The 17,692-nt window shown below is 49.7% G+C and overlaps 2 protein-coding genes across 4 annotated transcripts in view; one reads left to right on the top strand and one right to left on the bottom strand.

Moving 5' to 3' along the window:
* Positions 1-4,044: 4,044 nt before the first annotated feature.
* The window catches only part of Wnt5b (wingless-type MMTV integration site family, member 5B), a 112,294-nt gene continuing 98,646 nt past the window's right edge, over positions 4,045-17,692 (top strand). Inside the window, exon 1 of one of the 2 annotated variants that reach the window (XM_006505924.1) lies at positions 4,045-4,329. The gene's annotated coding sequence lies outside the window, so the exon portion shown is untranslated. Of the gene's footprint in view, positions 4,330-4,521; positions 4,889-17,692 lie in introns of those variants that run through there. The other variant, NM_009525.3, reaches the window with a different exon arrangement.
* Gm52875 (predicted gene, 52875) lies at positions 4,522-10,931 on the bottom strand. 2 transcript variants are annotated; one of them, XM_030255702.1, is made up of 2 exons: positions 10,457-10,931; positions 4,522-5,622 (listed from the first exon to the last, which is right to left on the bottom strand). In XM_030255702.1, the coding sequence occupies exon 2, from the start codon at positions 5,319-5,321 to the stop codon at positions 4,605-4,607; it is 717 nt and encodes a 238-aa protein (XP_030111562.1). In that variant the 5' UTR covers positions 5,322-5,622; positions 10,457-10,931; the 3' UTR covers positions 4,522-4,604. The 2 variants fall into 2 exon arrangements, with proteins under 2 accessions (XP_030111562.1, XP_030111563.1); XM_030255703.1 differs by having other exon boundaries at positions 10,465-10,931.

Genomic DNA, 17,692 nt, shown 5'->3' with positions numbered 1-17,692 from the left:
TCCCCCAAACCATTGCCCTCTGAAGTTTGTCCAGAAAAGGAAGAGGCAAGCATTTGAAGTCAAGTTGGACAAAAGTGAGGATGGCCCTCTGATAGATAGGTAAAGATCAAGACAGGGACACCAAGAGGTTTGTGGTACTCTGAATTAGAATGACCTCAGTAAGCTCAGACATTTGAGTACTTGGTCCCCAGCTGGTAGAACTGTTTGGGAAGGATTAGGAGGTGTGGCCTATTTGAGGGGATATGTCAATGAGGGTGAGTATTGAACTTTCAAAAGCCCATGCCAGATTCAGGCTGGCATTCTCTCTCTCTCTCTCTCTCTCTCTCTCTCTCTCTCTCTCTCTCTCCTCTCCTCTCCTCTCCACCCCACCCCCCACCCCACCTCCTGCCTCTGGATCAGATGTAAGCTCTCAGCTACTGCTCCAGTACCATGCCTGCCTGCCTGCCATGCTCCCCGCCATTATGGTCATGGACTCTAACCCACTGAAACTGTAATCCCCAAATAAACCCTGCTGGATTTCAGTCATACTTTGGCCCAGTCTATCCTTGCTATGTTTTCATTCCTCTCTGTCATGCAATCATCTGTTGGGAGTATGCAACTTGGTTTTGTTGTTGTTCTTATTAGTTTTATCTTTTTAAAACAGGTAGTCACAGTTAAGAGACTACCTTGAGTCTCAAAGGAGACTTGACTTTCAGCTTTTGAATACTGTTGGAACTGTTATAGACTATGGACTTCGGAAGTTGGATTAAATGTATTTTACATCATAAGATACCCATGAGCCTACTGGCACCCAGAGTATATTGTCCCCAACAGGCTAATGTGTTTCAACATTTGGTTCCTAGCTGGTGTTGCTGTTTGGGAAGGTTGTAAATACCTCAGGAGGTACCTAAGCCCTGCTGGAGGAAGAATACCAGTGGAGAGTAGGCCTTGACTTTTTTTTTTAAAGGATTTATTTATTCTTATATGAAAGCACACTGTAGTTGTCTCCAGAAGCGCCAGAAGAGGGTGTCATATCTCATTACGGGTGGTTGTGAGCCACCATGTGGTTTCTGGGATTTGAACTCAGGACCTTTGGAAGAGCAGTCAGTGCTCTTACCCGCTGAGCCCTCTCACCACCACCACCCCCCTTTTTTAAAGGATTCATGACTTTTTTTTGTTAAGACTGATTTTTTATTTTATGTGTGTGAGTATTTTGCCTGTATGTGCATTGCATATGTGACTGATGCCTGCAGAGGCCTAAAGAGGATGTTGGATCCCCTGGAACTGGAATTAGGGGTGCTTGTAAGCAGCCATGTGGGTGCTAGAAACCGAACCCAGGTATCCTTTGCAAGTACTCTCAAGAAAGGAGCCATTTCTGCAGCTCCATCCTTGACTCTCAATAGCTCAGCCCCACGTCCTGTTCTGTCTCTGTTTTTGAACTGCTGTTGGAGTGTGATAGCAGACTTCTCCAACATGGCGGGCAGAAAGTCCTCTGGAAGCGTGAGCCCAAATGAACTTCCCTCTCTCAAGCTGTTTTCGTCAGGGTGTTTTATCAACAGAAGAGGAACTAAGACACAGACCCTGCTGGAAGGTATGTAAGTGGACTCCCCCTTAACCAACAGTCCCCAAAGTGTCCCAGCTATTGTGAGTCTGGGTAGTCCATGGTGGATATTGGGTGGATATTGGGTCAGATTCACTACTTTTGAAAGCTCTTATTCTTAGAAATAACTCGAGCTTCTGTGTTATACTCAGAGAACCAGCAGAAGACAAATGCTTTATACCAAGCGCACTGCGGGTCAGGGACTGAAGGACAGCTGTCAGGCTGAAAGTCGTCAGCTTTACCTCATGGTCTTGTTCTAGGTTTTGCAGGTTCAGTCCACCCCCTCCCTCCCGGAAGGGAACACTTTCTGTGTATCCAAAACAAACGCTTTGCAATGGTCCCTGTGAGCAGCCTTGGTTGGCCTAGAGGATTACCACCTGAAGGTGTTCTGCATAGAGAACCAGCTGTCCAAAGATCTCCCCCATGGCCTTGGGTCTGGCAACAGCTGACCTAAGGATAGGCCAAAGAGAAAGCCCCAAGAGTCAAGGGGTCCCCCTTTCCTCTTTAGTTGTTATGGCTTAGAAGAGACCTCCAAGTATGGGTGCTGGCCTGTGCGTTCTGAAGACAGTCCCTTCAGTAATCAGAGCTGAGGTCACTGAAATTCCTGTAGGACCAACTATTTTTTCCTAGTTTTCCCAGGCTTGCCTTCCTTTCCCTCCCATCTGCCCACTCTCTCCCCTTCTCTCCTTCCCTTCATTTATGTATTTATTTATGTATCTACTTATTTATTTTGGTTTTTCAAAATAGGTTTCTCTGTGTAGCCCTGGCTATCCTGGAACTCATCCTATAGACCAGTCTGCTCCCAAACTCATAGAAATCTGCCTGCCTCTGCCTCTGAGTGTTGGGATTAAAGGCATGCACCACCAAAGCCCAGCTGTTGTTGATGCTTCCTCTTCCTTCTCTTCCTCCCCCTCTTTCTCCTCTTCTCCTTCCTCCTCCTCTCCTTCCTGCTCCTCTTCCTCCTCCTCCTTTTCCTCCTCCTCCTCCTCCTCCTTTTGATGTAGGACCTCACTGTGTAGTCCATGCCGATGACAAACTTCTTGTCCTTCCTTCTTTTTCTTTATTATTTTATATTATTATTTGGTTGTTTTGAGACAGGGTCTCACTCTGTAGTGCGTCTGGTCATCATGGCAAGGCTGGAGGTGGCTGGCTACATTACATCTGTGGTCAAGAAGTGGACAGCGATAGATACTCATGTCCAACTGGCTATCTCCTACTCATTCCATCATTTAGTGGGCATCTTTCCCCTCAACTAACCAGCCTAGAAAAATCATCCAAAGACATGCCCAGAAATTTGTCTCCAAGGCAATACTAGATCCTGCCAGATTGCCAATCAATCTAAAGCAGACCTTCTTGCCAGCCTCTGGAGCACAGGTTCTGTATAGACCTCGCTAGCTCACGGCCCAGGCTATGCAGCCTGCTCATGATATGCATCTTAGCTGAGCAAGGGCTTCCCACAGGGCCACTATCTGATGTATCTTGGACAAAGGAGGGAAGGAGGGATGTGCTGGCTGCTGGCTGAGTTGCTTCTCTCACGCTGTCAGCGAGGGGCAGGCAGAGCAAAATGACCCTGGGCGAGCATGAGCATTCTAGGGGTCCACCTCCCCACATCCTGTTTCTCTAGACTTTAAACTTCCGGATGGTGAGAGCTCACGGATTGAACCCCAGGCAGCATTCAGGTTTTGTTCCCAGGTGGCCTTCTGGAGTGATTACAACCTCCAGGTTTTCCCTGAAACTTCCACAAAGCCAGAAGCCCAGAACGAATGATTCACTAGAGGGAAATACTGGAGCCAATTATAAACTGACAAAGCCAACTCAGAGATTTTGTGCTTGTTTTAGATGGCTCTCCCCTTGTCCCATGTGTCCCCAAGGATAAAGCCCTTGAACTGGACTCCCTGAGAGGGCAGGGTCCTATAATTATCATAAGGCATTGATTTACTGGCTGGACCAGATCTTGTAAACCACGCTCACTTCCAAGTGAGAAAAGTCCCGGAGTACCTGGGCTGCTGCCACCCCAATTCCAAGAGCCTTTCTTTCCAATTAAGGGATCATTTGATGAAAATATCCCTTAACTCTTCCTATTGTGACCCCTGAGAACAACAGCTCCTTACACCTCCTCAGTGTGATGAGTTCCTTGTCTTTTTAATGCCCAGAAGGGGGATTCTGTCCCCTTCTTTGGTTTCTAGGTCAAAAGTACAGTGTCTTTGATTATTACTGCTGGTTCCTTCCCCTCACCGAACTGAATTTCGAGGGAATTTCTTTAGCAGGGTGACAAACTCACAACCTGCAGAATGGATTCAGATCATGTGCTCGTGGTGGGCACCATGTAACCAGGATCTGGAACAGGGTTCTGCCACCAGCTGGAGGCCTGGACTCCCCAAAGCCTCTTCTAATTCCTTTCACCTTTTCCGGTTCCTTGGGCAGCTCACTGTGGTGTTCTGTGAGGAAACAGACTAACAGACTATAGGAACCGCCATAAAAGTGTTTAAATTCTGCCCTGAGCTAAGGCCAAACACTGGCCTCTAGTGACCTTTGCAGGCTACTAACGGTAGGGTCCTTTTATGTGCCTCATGTTTATCCGGAGACTAACTGGGCCCTAAGTCCTGACAGAAGCCTTTCCCGCTAGAACAATCCAGGCATCAGAGTCCCAGTCTGAGACCTGCCTGTGTGGGTCCGGACCGGGGTTTGCAGAGTGGAAATAGCTCCCGGGTCGCTTCGCAGCTCCGGACTCCAAAGGGTGTCACCAAAAGGTGAGTCACGCGTCCGCGCTCCACGTCCACGCGCGGTTGCAGTGCTCTGTCCCCGCAGAGTCTGCGGGACAGTGGGCGCGGAGGGGCGCGGAAGGCAGGTGCGGGGGCCGGTCCGGCTCCGGGGAGGAGCCCTCCGGAGCTGGGCGTCGCGCGCGGCCGCGGGCTGCGGGGGGCGGGGAGGCGGCGCGGGGCGGGGCGGGGCGCAGGCGGCGGAGCCCCGGGATCGCGCGCCCCGCGCCGGCGCTGCACTCGAGCCGTGGCCGCCAACGGTGCCGCTAAGTCGGGGCCGAAACTTCTCGGGGTCCCGCGCTCCAGGCCGGTGGCGCTAGCGGCGCCTGAAGGGACGGTGGGGACAACGCGTCTCCCCGGACCCCGAGACCGCGCAGCCTGCGGCCGAGTCGGAGCTCCGGGCGCCCAGCGCCCATCAGGGCGGACCGGGCACTCCGGGCGGGCAGGCTCCGGCCGCGGATGAGGAGTGCGGGGCGGCTGCGCGAGCGGCCCGCGCGCTGAGCCGAGGCTGCCCCGTCCCGTGGACGACCCGACGCCGCAGCCCCCGCAGGTAAGCTCGGGAGTCGGCCCCGCGCCGGCCGAGGGCGCTGTGTGGCCAGGTGGCGGGAAAGGGGCGCGCGGCGACGGGCTCCGCGGGCCGTTGCGAACAAAGCTGGGGCCGCGCGCGGGTGCCTGGCGCGGGCAGGTGGGGCGCGAGCGTCCAGGGGCTCTGCGCTCGTACGGCGCCTGGCCCGGAGCGGGACTGGCCCCCGGGGCGCTGCGCGTCGCCTCCGCGAAGCGGGGAACCCGGAGCTGCTCCGCTTTTCCTGGCTCGCCGGGGCCCAGCTGCAGTTTTGCGCGCGACGAACGGCGCGGAGTGTCTCCGACAGGTACTGCGAAGGGATGACTTTAGCCCAAGTTCCTGTCCCAGGCCACCGCGGGTCACACACTGGAGACGTGGTGCTGTCTGGTTCTCGACTGCTCCTCTGCATCTCTCTGTCCATCCTCGCGGGGCGCCTCAGAGGGTATCTGGCCCAACACTCTGGTCAGACCCAACTTTCTTGGGTATTTGCATCCTCACAAGTCATTGTTGAACACTGCTCACTTTGCTTCTAGAACGATCGGTTCTGTTTTGCAGGCAGAGAAACTGAAGTGGCTCAAGCCCAGGGTGAGTTGCACAGTGAATCGATGGAGGAGGAAACGTTTGTCCCCATAACCAAGGTCCCTTTTCAATGCTTTTGCACTGCCAGGCCACGTTGGCAAAGCTTTCAGCAGCTGCCACCTTGAGCAGTTTCAGCCTGGTACCTGGAAGAAAAAAAGACCCAGGGTCAAGTTAGCAGTCTCCTCAACTACTCAGGCCACCTCAGAGAAAGGCTCCCATTTGCCAGAACTTTGGTGTTCTGGCTGTCAATATAGGAACAGAGATAGCAAGCAAGCAGGGGCTCACTCCTTGCCAGAGATCAGCACTTAGGCAGGTCCATGTGGACATATTAGGGTTTCTCTTTTGTGACTGGCCAGACAGCACAGGCCCGAGTAGTAGGTACACTCCCAGAAAGCTGGACCATCTTCCCCTGAGCCACTGTTCCTGCGTGGATTCATTCCGGAGGAGAGCCTGCCTATTTATCAAAGATGAGGCCCTGATCTCAGGCCCAGGCTGGAGATGGCCCTGATCTCAGGTCCAGCAGCCACAGGCCTGACCTAGTAAAAACCCCACCTTGGTGCAAGGCTGGGTGGGGAAGGCTGCAGGATGGTTTCCTTTTATTTCAAAATAGTATCACATCTCTCTTTGACACATGATTGGTAGCTATAACTAGCAAGGAGGAGGGGCAAAAAACAATGCCCAGAGACACTGGGGGCCAGTGTCCTGAGGAGGAAGGCAGCGTTGTGTCTTCATAAGATGTTGAAGGGCAGGTGCCCAAGAAGGGAATTGTACGGGAAGCCAGGGCTCCTAACCAACAAGCGCAGGTGGCAGACACCATGAGCGGCTGTGACAGACATCGTCTTTGAGCTTTTTGTTGTTGTTTCACATCGTTTCCTAGTGTGATCACTCTGTAGACCAGACTAACCTCAAACTCAGAGATCCGCCTGCCTCTGCCTCCCGAGTGCTGGGATTAGAGTGCGCCACCACACCCAACCCTCTTTACCTTTGTTGCCCCTCCACGCTTCTTTCCTTAAAGACTGCGGGAGGACCTGTGACACAGTGGACACAGTGTGGCGATCTCCTTGCCAAAGGAGCTCATCCAGGCTTGGAAGAGCTGGCCCGTTCCCATCTGTGGAACTCCTGCTTTCCTAGGCTTCTATACTCTGAGTATTTAGGTGTGTGAGAGATGGTGTTTTCTTAAGGTGTCTTGAACCTCCTACCTCTACAGTCCGGATGTAATTGTGCCACCTTGCAGAGCATCTTATTGGTCGGAAATGATCCTTTCCTTAGTTTTCTGTCTAGAAAGCATAAAAGTTTAAGGGTCAGGCTAGAATGTAGCTCAGTGGTTGGAGTGTGTGGTTACTGTGTGTTTCAGGCCCTGGGTGCCATCCCAGGTGTGTAGGCAGGGGCGCGCACACACATTGCGCACATACACAATATTTCCGAAATTGCTGGGAGACATATACTGTGAAAGGAAAAAAAAATCTTGGGTTGCTCTCCTCCTCTGTATTTTACCCTTCTCTTAGCCCTAGTGGCAACTGAAAGACTTTGTTTGTTTGCGATGCCCAGGCTGGAACTCTGGGCATTGAGCTTGCCAGTCAGTAATCAGTGTCTGAGCTCATTCCTAGCCCAAACAGGGTTTTAAAAAAGAATTTTGTTGTTTGTTCTTGTTGAAAGGGGCAGAGGCCAGGCTGGTGTGTTCTGACTCTCACTTCTAAGATGGCTCTGGATTGCTGTATTCCGGCGTCTGTAGTGTGGCGGGAGCAGTCTGCGATTCTGAGTTTGCTCCCCCCCTCCCCCCTCCCCGATCCTCTCCACATCACTATCGTCGACTCCTTAATCTCCTCAGCATCCACCAGACCCACAGCTCGTGTAGTCCTCAGGGCTTCCGTTGTGATGTACCAAGGAGTGGTTGTAATTCAAGCCTCTCTAACTTGGGTCGGCAGGAGATCTGACAAATCCCCGTGTGGGGAGAGAGCTGGGAGCCTCATATCCAGGCATCCAGGCTGGTTTCTGTTCAGCATTTTCAGACTGTATCTGGGAGTTCAGGGAATCCAGGGTTTAGAGATGATAATGGGTACGAGGGCCTGAACCTCTCTCGGAGACACACCTGCGTGCTTCTCCTAGCTTCATGTTGGTGGAGTCCCAGAAATGGACCTGCTGAGGTGGATTCAGTTCTGTCTGGGCCTTTTCCTTCAGCAAGAGCCACCAAGGTGCCAGAGGGCAGGTGACTGCCCTGCTTTTCCCAAGCCGACCGCCGCCACCCCTGGGCGCCTGTTTACCTGGCTAAATTTAAACCTCTGCCTTCTGAATCCCAGCCTGACCCCCTGGCTCTCCGTCTGCTGTGACCACTGGCTGACTGCTGTGGCCGTGTTTCCTGACTTCGTCCCTGTGGTTACAGTTGGGTCTTTTTGTGCCATGTGAGTCTTCTTTCAGACTTTCTAAAGTTGGTCTCTGTCCTCCCTGCTTTCCCACCCCTGTGGCTTTCTTCTCAGCTCTTCCCTGCCGCCTGATTTGGAGCCTGGGTTGGTACGGGTGGGGGCCTTGTCTTGACATCTTTCCAAACGCCAAGCACGAAGGTTTCAGGAAATCTCCTCAGGGGCGGCTGCTGTAAGCCCTCAGGGGGCACTGACTCTCAGGTTCTGGGGTCCCCTCACTCAGTATGCTGCTGGCAGCACTGCCACCACTAAAGGATGCTAAAGAGGTGGATTTTTTTTTCTTCTGAAATTGGCAACTCCAGATTCCAATCCCAAATCCCCAAAACTCATCTGTCCCAAGTGGTCTGTTTTTGTGTCCTGGTTTTCCCTTGGATTTTTGTCCTCATTTCTGTTTCGGAGGTGGGATGTGTGTATACCTCTCTTCTCTGTCACTTAGTGTAAATCAGGTTGTCTCAAAGTCCCCTTCAGTTCTGAGCCCTGTTCCTCTACAGTTTGCCCTTGTAGTTTGTGGAAGTCATTGGGCTGTGCCTCAGGCCTAGATGGGAGGCACGCCAGTGGAAGTTCAGATGTGTGTCCCCTGGAGGAGAGGGAGGGTGTTGAGAGGAGGGCCTGAGCCTTGTCCTTTCTCAGTCTTTCTTTCTTTCTTTCTTTCTTTCTTTCTTTCTTTCTTTCTTTCTTTCTTTCTTTCTTTCTTTCTTTCTTCCTCTCTCTCTCTCTCTCTCTCTTTCTTTCTTCCTTTTTAATTAGATATTTTCTTTATTTACATGTCAAATGTTATCCCCTTTCCTAGTTTCCCCTCCGAAAATCCCCTATCCCCTCCCCCCTCCCCCTGCTCCCCAACCCACCCACTCCCTCTTCCTGGCCCTGGCATTCCCCTATACTGGGGCATAGAACCTTCACAGGACCAAGGGCCTCTCCTCCCATTGATGACAGACTAGGCCATCTTCTGCTACATATGCAGCTGGAGCCATGAGTCCCACCATGTGTTTTCTTTGTTTGGTGGTTTAATCCCTGGGAGCTCTAGGTGTACTGGTTAGTTCATATTGTTGTTCCTCCTATGGGGCTGCAAACCCCTTCAGCTCCTTGGATACTTTCTCTAGCTTCTTCTTTGGGGACCCTGTGCTCCATCCAGTGGATGGCTGTGAGCATCCACTTCTGTATTTGTCAGGCACTTTTCGCAGTGTTTCAAAAAGCATGGTCTTATGGGTACGTTTTGTGGTCACACCTCTAGAGACTTAGGTTGGTCTCCAGGTCCAGCTTAGCAGGGATATCTGTGGCTAGGTGGCATCCTGAACTTTATGACAGGGCTCTCTGTAGCTTCAGATGACTTGGAGACAGGTACCTGTTGTTGTTGTTGTTATTGTTGTGGTTGTGGTTGTTGTTGTTGTTGCTGCTGCTGCTTGGTTGTTCTTATCCATGTGATTCATTAGCTCAGAGTGGTTTCTTCAGGTCTGTGGGTGGTGACTGAGTTTGGGTTAGAAAAGGCAGTGGTTTAGAAAGTTGGCTCACCAGCTGCAGCCCCCAAAGCTCACTGCCTGTTTGTCTGCAGACAGCAAGCTAGAGTTGCCTTGAGTCCTGATGGAGAGCAGCATTTAATACATCTTTACCCAGAATTCCCCGAGAAACTTCTCGACTGTGTTGAAAATAGTAACAGAGCAGAGCCCAGAACATTCATAAAGCTATCGTGGCTGGGCTCGTGGTGGTCCTGATGTTGCCCACCCTCACTATGCTCGCTCATATTGCAAGGAAGCAGGGAACTCAATGTGGGAGGCACCGAGCTGCGGTGCCTCTGGGCTGTGCCTCTCCTGCCTTCCCGTGTGCTCTCCTGACCTTGTGGATGGAGTAAGAAGGAGCCTGGTGTGCTCAATTATGTCTCACCCCAGAGGGAAGGTTAGAGCACCACTGAGACCCATCACAGGCATGTCTCGAAGGCTACATACTCTACCCACATTTGTCGAGAAGTTTCTCCTGGGAAATCTTGAGAAATGAATTACGAAATACTGCACAGAAATCTTATTTGGAATTTGAGACCATCAGTCAAGGTAATGACCTCTTACAGAGATGTCGTGTAGGAGCTGAGAAGTAGAGACTCCCAAGAAGAAGCAGGAGCTGGTATGGGGAAGGTTGGGAAGGGATGGGGACTCTGAAGAATGCTCTGCGCCAGGAGCAAGGACAGGCTGAGCTTGGGCTGGAGAGATGGCTCAGCAGGTAAGAAGTCTCTTGCTGCTCTAGGAGAGGACCTGGGTTCTGTTCTGGGTTCTGTTCCTGTAAGTCTAGTTCCAGGGAATCTAATCCCTGCTTCTGAACACCAAGGGCACCATCATGCACATGGTACACAGACATACATGAAGGTAAAACATTCACATGCATAAAATAAAAAGTAAATGAAAGAAAATTTAAAAAAAAAAATAGAAGAACAAGTTGGGGCCAAAGAGACTGCAGCTAAGGCTCCATGATGGTACTTCACATCAGCATGACAGCTATGCACTCTTAGGTGAGGCTTAAGAGAGGCAGGGCACCCGACTTCTTCCATTTCCACATTTGTAGTCTGGAAACGTACCTTCATACCTATCCGTATGGCTGGAGGCAGGTTGTGATGGAGGAGGTGTGTAGGACCCGTTGACCAGGCCTGGAGTTCCACCGGGCTTGTTGTGAGCCTGATGGTGAGGTCTAAGGACCAGTTTCTTATCGATCTGCTGCTGGCTTGATCTTCACTAAAGATGGAGGCTGCTGGGGAAGGGTTTGGCTCAGAAGTCGAGAACTTGCGTGAGGCTCCGAGTTCCGTTACCTACGGTAGCGCAAAGCTAAGAAAAGAAAAAGACAGTAGTAGCTGCTAGGTTTTACCTGTGGCGCTCACGGCAGACCAGCCACCCATGTCGGCGTGCTGCTCTCCCTCAGAGAAAACAGAGAGCTTAGCAGGTAAAGGAGCTTGCTACGTGACGCCATGGCCAGAGGTCAGTTCCTGGAGCCCGATCGCAGCAGAGGTGTCAAATGACTCCCGCCCATCCTCACGCATGTGGACGGACACACACCCCAATGGTGAAAGGAGGCACATGGCCTACCCCTGACCTGGAAGTACCATTGCCACCCAAAGGCATTTGAGTTTAGGGCTTTAAAGCTCACGCCAAAACCTTGGAAATGTCAAAAAGCTGGCTGCTGCCAGGGTCCTTCCACTGTGGACGTAGACCTGTGTAGGCCGTGATCTGTGGTTGACAGAGCAGGAACCACCAGCTTGCCTCTGTATCAGGTCCTTTTCCAGTGTGCCGCATCTGGGGGATGGATCAAATCCTTCAATGTGTCAGGGCTCAGATAAAATCCTTTAAGTTGTGGGGCCACGGGGCTGTGTCCCCCACTCTGCGCTTTCCCGGACCCGGCAACTACAAAAGGATCTTAGCTCCTCCCTCTGTATCATTTCTGCTACACACAGAGACGTTCATACTTCCCAGAAATACTCTTCCCCACTATTCACCAACCTAAAACACAGCCAAGACACCATGGCCAGCAAAACCCCTCACAGCCTGCCTGCCTTCTGCCTCCTGGGCCTCCAGGGCTGCTTAATGCCACACACCTCTGCTCAACTTCTGACACTTCTTCGATGCTCTGTGAACACCTATACTCCGCCACCATCTGAGGCTGTCTTGTCTCCGGATTAACCCTTGCCCTGTGCTGGTCTTGTTCTTGGGTGCTTCCTCAGAGCCAAACTGCACCTGAGCTGAAAGGGCTCAGAAATGTCTGTTACTTAGTTTGGTTCTTGACATTAGCTTATTTGACACAGGGTTTCACTGTGCCCCACTGGCTGGCCTGGGATTCACTACATAGACCAGACCGGTCTTGAACTCGCAGAGCCCCTCCTGCCTCTGCCTCCCAAATTCTAGTCCCCACTCTGTAAAAGTGAGCTCCAGGCAAGATCCGTGCTAAGAACATTAACATAATGCACATAAGGATATGCCTTGAAGTCAGTCTGGTGTCACGGTCGTAAATGGGAGTGCTTGACTTTCTAAATAGTGCAAAATGATGGTAATACTAGGCTAAGTAAAATAAGGCTTTTCTATGGTGACCTTGTGCCATTTCCTTGGAAATGGCCTGGTTTTTGCCAGATGGAATATATAAAACATCACTTTCCTGTTGGACATCTATTGACTAAGTCTAAACTGAGGTAGGGAGTCCTAGGTAAAGGCATGCTGCCGCAGGCTACTTGAACCCCAGGGCTCAAGGATCCTGGGCCCTGGGCATCTGAAGTCTAGGATTTCTGCCCCTGTGTAAAATAGGGTCTTGCAGCTGTGAATGAAACAGAACATGGCTTCTAGTCGTCCTTTGTAAATGGATCCGCCGTGCATCATTGGCTACCCCGTGCCTGACTCTGGAGTTGTTAGAATCCATCGAGGCCGTGTGCCTGCGGGTGATTCACAACCAGCAAACAGTGTCGCTCCTACCTGTAGGATGTGTAGAGTGGAAACAAGACCCAGAGGTTTCTTACAATCCACGGACAAAACACAGCCCCAGGTGACTTAGGGGTGACTCATGCCTGGCTCTTGTCTTCTTGTTTGTGTATTTCTAGGAGTGGCTTTGACAACTTTGTAGAAGCCTGTCTGGTGAGGTGAAATAGTATCCCAAAGACTTGAAAAGAAGTTACATTCTCAAGCCAAAGTGTAGCCCTGCCCCCAAACCACGTAATATGTGTCTGTTTCCCAGCCTTTCCATCAGGAATCATGTCAGATAGAATACCATTAACATTAACACAAATGTCTTTGTCCTGAAAGAGGAGGTCTAATCCATCCCGTGCTGTGCTTCGGGAATCAGGTCAGGTGTGTCAGGTGCCAGTGTGAAGAGGTGACCTCAGCGGGTTAGCCAGCCCTGCTGACTGGGGCTTCCCAACCTCTGAGCATCCTCCCGGGGCTGATGTAAGGATTACATGGAGCGAATCCTGAACGCTCATACAGAACCCACGTGGGGCCTCGATCACAGATAGAAAGTGCTCAGGAAATGTTTGCCCTAATCGAGCTTCTGAACAACCACAAAGAATGTCACTGTGCAGCGGACCAGCGAGCAGGTCCACAGCGTACCCAGCAGCTTGCTGTGTCTGGAGGCAGGGTGTTATTTTCATACTTAAACGGGCATTAATAAGCTCTACAGACGTGTCGGTTCCACAATAACCTGACTGAGGTATCACTGCATTTTCCATGCATACAGCTTATGCTGGGACCAAACCCTGCCCAGGCCCTCACAGGCAGCATCAAGTATATCCTTACAAGTGGGGGGTTCAGTGACTGTGTCTTAGGAGGCATCCCACAGTTCCTCTTACTGCCTGGAAGGCTCACCCTCAAAACCATTTTGTGGGGGATGGATCTCCTCTAATTTCTGACTCATTGGAACGCTGGCCTCTGAGAACACACTTGGGGCTTCCCTCCTCAGCTGAGAGCTAAGGAGAGCCTCTTGAATTCTTTGTGGCTCTTCCTCTGCCCCTGTCCTGTCTTGCCACAGAGTGGCAGGGTTGCTAATTTTTGAGGGCAGTGGGGCACATGGTAGGGATGTGTGGTAAACATTCTGTCACTGAACATAGTTCCAAGGCCTTTATCCTGTTCTAATCAATGTTATTGACATGTAACTTCCATGGAGTGAAATCCACACATTGGAACTGTGTAAGTCAATATATTGGGACACATGTTTATGTTCATTAAACTATCCTCTCAGCCCTGAGGCATCCTTATGCGCCCAGCAAAGTCCCCTTTACAGCAGAGTGTGCCCTGCACCATGAACCCAGGTGGCTGGGTGTAATTTTTGAATGCTATAGATTAGTCTTACCTGTCTGAAAATTCCACATCACTTAAATTATACCAGAATTGAGGATTTCTCCTTTGCCTGGGTTTAGCTTCTCTTGCCTAGCAAAATCTCTGGGAGACCCTATCTGGATTGTTGCAAAATGTTTGGGTTTTTTTAATTGCTGATATTTGCATATTATCTTTTCTATTTAGGTGTTCGAGAGTGTGCTTGTATGTGCATGCTTGTGCAGACCAAAGACAGACATTGTGTGTCTTCCTCCACTGCCCTCCATGTTATTTTTTTGAGACAGGGTCTCTCACTAAGCCTGGATCACACTGGTTCAGCCTGACTGCCTAGCCAGTGAGATCCGGGAACCCTTCTGATCCTGTCTCCCCGGCACTGGGATTACAGATGTGCACCGCTGTGCCCAGCTCTTTGTCATGGGTGCTGGGGGGGTGGGGGTCTAATGCAGGTCTTCAAGCCGGCGAGACAAGCACTTTACTGCCCCATCCATCTCCCACCTCAAACTCTGTTTTTAATTGTGATGTTTAATCTACTTTCATTGACCACGGTGACCTTCGAACTTTTTTATTTTGAAGTAACTTTAAACTTACAGAAATAGTGAAAAAAATAGTACAGAAAAACTTTACATGCTTTTCGCTTAGTCTCCCCGGGATCAACAACGCACCTGACAATTTACATTGTTACAATGTTGTTGGTAAAGCATGGACCTTAGTCCAACATCCCAGATTTTTTCCCCAAATGTCTTTGTCTGGTTTCAAATCCAACAAAACATCTCATACTAAACTCAGTCGCCATAACATCGTCTTTGTCTCCTTCTCCCGCTTCTCCTTCGAGGTCTCCCTATATCTGTTCTACCTCAGATCCCTGAGTGCAAGGGTGGCAGATACCCATGCGAATGCCTAGCGCTTGGACATCCTTTTTTTAAAGTATCTATCTATCTATCTATCTATCTATCTATCTATCTATCTATCTATCTATGGTGGGCAAATATGTGCACCGGGGTTTGCATATGGAGGTCAGAGGACAACTTAACAGGAGTTGGTTTGCTCTTCCACCATGTGAATGCTAGAGTTAGAACGTAAGTCATCAGGCTTGGCAGCGTGTGCCTTGACCCACAGAGCCATCTCGCTGGCTCCTCTTGTGTCTTTTCTAGATTCCTCCTATGTATTCACACCCTCAGTGAGGAGACGCTGAACATCTGAGCTAGAACGATTACACTGACTCACACACACACACACACACACACACACACACACACACACACACACACACTGCTCTGTAAGCTGGGGATGGAAGCTAGGGTCTTGAGTGTACAGCAGGCAAGCACTCTGTCACCAAGCTATATCCCCAGCCCTTCCCCTAGCATGTCTACCTGAAATGTCTACCTGGATGGTGTTCCTCCATCAGTTTGGATTTGTATGGTGTTGCTCAGGATTCAAGCTTGGTTACACATTCTGTTCATAACCACACAGGTCACCCTAGGGGTGCTTGGTGCCAATATGCCCAGTACTGTGATGCTGGCTTCTAGTCGTGCAATAGGGTTTTTCTGTGGTTTAGTGCAAGTGTGCCATGTTGCCTCTCACTTTCCATCTTGCCCCCTCAGATTTTCGTCTCTGTGGTGCTTTCTGGGGTTAACTGCACGCCCCCTTAGCTCACACGTCTTTGTAAACATGTTCTGTGGTGTCACTAACTCACAGCAGTGAGGCTCCATTTCCATCTTCCCGTCTTAGAATATTGTCATATCTTTATATCTAAATGTTAATGGTTTTGCTTTGGCCAGCTGCCTCTCACTTTTGGAAAGCCTTCAGACGCTCACACTTTCGACTCTCGCTCTGATTTGGACATCCATCCACTTGCAGCCTGTGAGTATCCCTTTCAACTTCCCTGTGGCGTGTGTCTACTAGAAAGTCTCTCAGCTTCATTTATCTGGAAAGGTCTTTACTCCATTCTTGGCTTGGGATAATTTTTTTGGATATAAAAATTATTACTTTTTTTCAGCATTATACTTAGCTATTTCATATCTCTCTGTTTTTTTTGCTGATAAGTTGATAAGTCAAAATCATGTCTCCTGCATCTCCTGCATGTCCCCACCTGCTGCCTCTATGCTGTGTGTGTGTGTTTGTGTGTGTGTGTGCCTGCATGTGTGCATGTGTATACATACATGCAGAGGCCAGAGATCAATGTTAGGTATATATAAAAATTTTTATATTTATATATTTATATAAATATACATTATATAATATATTATATATTTATATAAATATATAAATATAAAAATATATATTTTTATATATTTTATATAAAAATTATATACATGTTTATATAAATATATATTTGTGTATAAATATATATATAATTTGGGGGGGGGGTTCGAGACAGGGTTTCTCTGTATAGCCCTGGCTGTCCTGGAACTCACTTTGTAGACCAGGCTGGCCTCGAACTCAGAAATCCTCCTGCCTCTGCCTCCCAAGTGCTGGGATTAAATCGTGCACCACCATGCCCTGCACAGGGTGTCTTCTTAATCTCTCTTCACTATACTTTTTGAGGCAGGGTCCTACTAAACTTTCCAGTTGCCTGGGCTGGCTGGTCAGCGAGCTCCAGTGACCCACCTTGCCCCTACTTCATAGCTCTAATATTACCAATGTTAAACTGCTGCGTCTGACTTTCTCTGTGGGTGTTGGGGAGATGAACCCCCTATAGCACGCACTTTAGCAACTCTGAAGGAGGCAGAGGCAGGAGGATCACAAGTTCGAGGCCAGCCTGGGCTACACATTTTGCCGGGCATGGTGGCCCATGCCTTTAATCCCAGCACTTGGGAGGCAGAGGCAGGTGGATTTCTGAGTTCGAAGCCAGCCTGGTCTACAGAGTTCCAGAACAGCCAGGGCTATACAGAGAAACCGGGTCTCAAAAAACCAAAAAACAAAAAACAAAAAAAAAACAAAACAAAAACAAAAACAAAAACAAAAACAAAAAAACCATACACACAAAGCAACTGAGTTACCTATGAAGCCCCGGCTGCCTCTACTTTTAAGATTTTGTTCATTTAAAGTTTTTATTTTAAATTTACTTTATACGTGGGTGTATTTTGCCTGCTGAGGTAGGAGAGGGTATTGGTTCCTCTGGAATTGGAGTTACAGCTGACTGGGAGCCGCCATGTGGGTGCTAGGAATTGAACCTGGGTCCTCTGCAAGAGCAGCCAGTGCCCTTAATTGCTGTGCCATCTCTCCATCCCCAAAACTTTATTAATTTTTTAGCAGTTTGTTCATGATGTATCCCAACGTGGTTCTTTCTGTTTATGGCTCTTGAAGCTTTTCCAGTGTACAAGTTAGTGGGTTTTATTTGTTTGTTTTTATCAAAGTCATGGAAACTTTGCCAGTTATTTATCCAAGCAGTTTCCTTGCCCGTTTCCACCCTCTGATCCTGGTGCTTGAACTACATTCGATGGGTTGATTCTCTCACACTGGTTCCTAAAATTTAACTTCTTTCACTTTGTGTATCCGGGAGGGATGGTTGTGCACGCACATGTATGCAAATGTATGCACACGTGGAGGCCAGAGACTGACCCTGAGTCTCTTTCTGTTTTGAGATAGTATCTTTCACTGAACCTGGAGCTTGCTGACCCAGCTAACTTGGCTGGCCGGTGACCCATGGGAACCTTCCGTCTCCACTTCCCCAGCTGGGATTACAGGAGCTCAACGCCCCCACCCCACCCCCAGCTGTTTTGCCTAGATGGTGGAGATCTGAGGTTTTATGCTAGGCTTCAAACACTTCACTATCTGTGCTAACCCTCAGCCCATCTTGTGTTGATCTGAGTCCTAGGTATTGGGTTCATCTGTTTGTGAGTTCTGGGATTGGGTTAAGCCTAGTGGTGTTGCTGCTCAGGAGGCTGAGGCAGGAGGATGGCAAGTTTCAAGCCAGCCCGAGCAATTTAGTGAGGCTCTGTTATAGAATAAATTCTAAACAGCCAAGGCTGTGTAGCCTGGTGGGAGAGGGCTTGCCTCACAGGATTAAG

The sequence above is a fragment of the Mus musculus genome, chromosome 6 (assembly GCF_000001635.26).
Source record: "Mus musculus strain C57BL/6J chromosome 6, GRCm38.p6 C57BL/6J".
NCBI classification, from domain to species: Eukaryota; Metazoa; Chordata; class Mammalia; order Rodentia; family Muridae; genus Mus; species Mus musculus.
The sequence above is the reverse complement of the archived record's forward strand: the minus strand, read 5'-3'. Positions and strand labels throughout refer to the sequence as shown.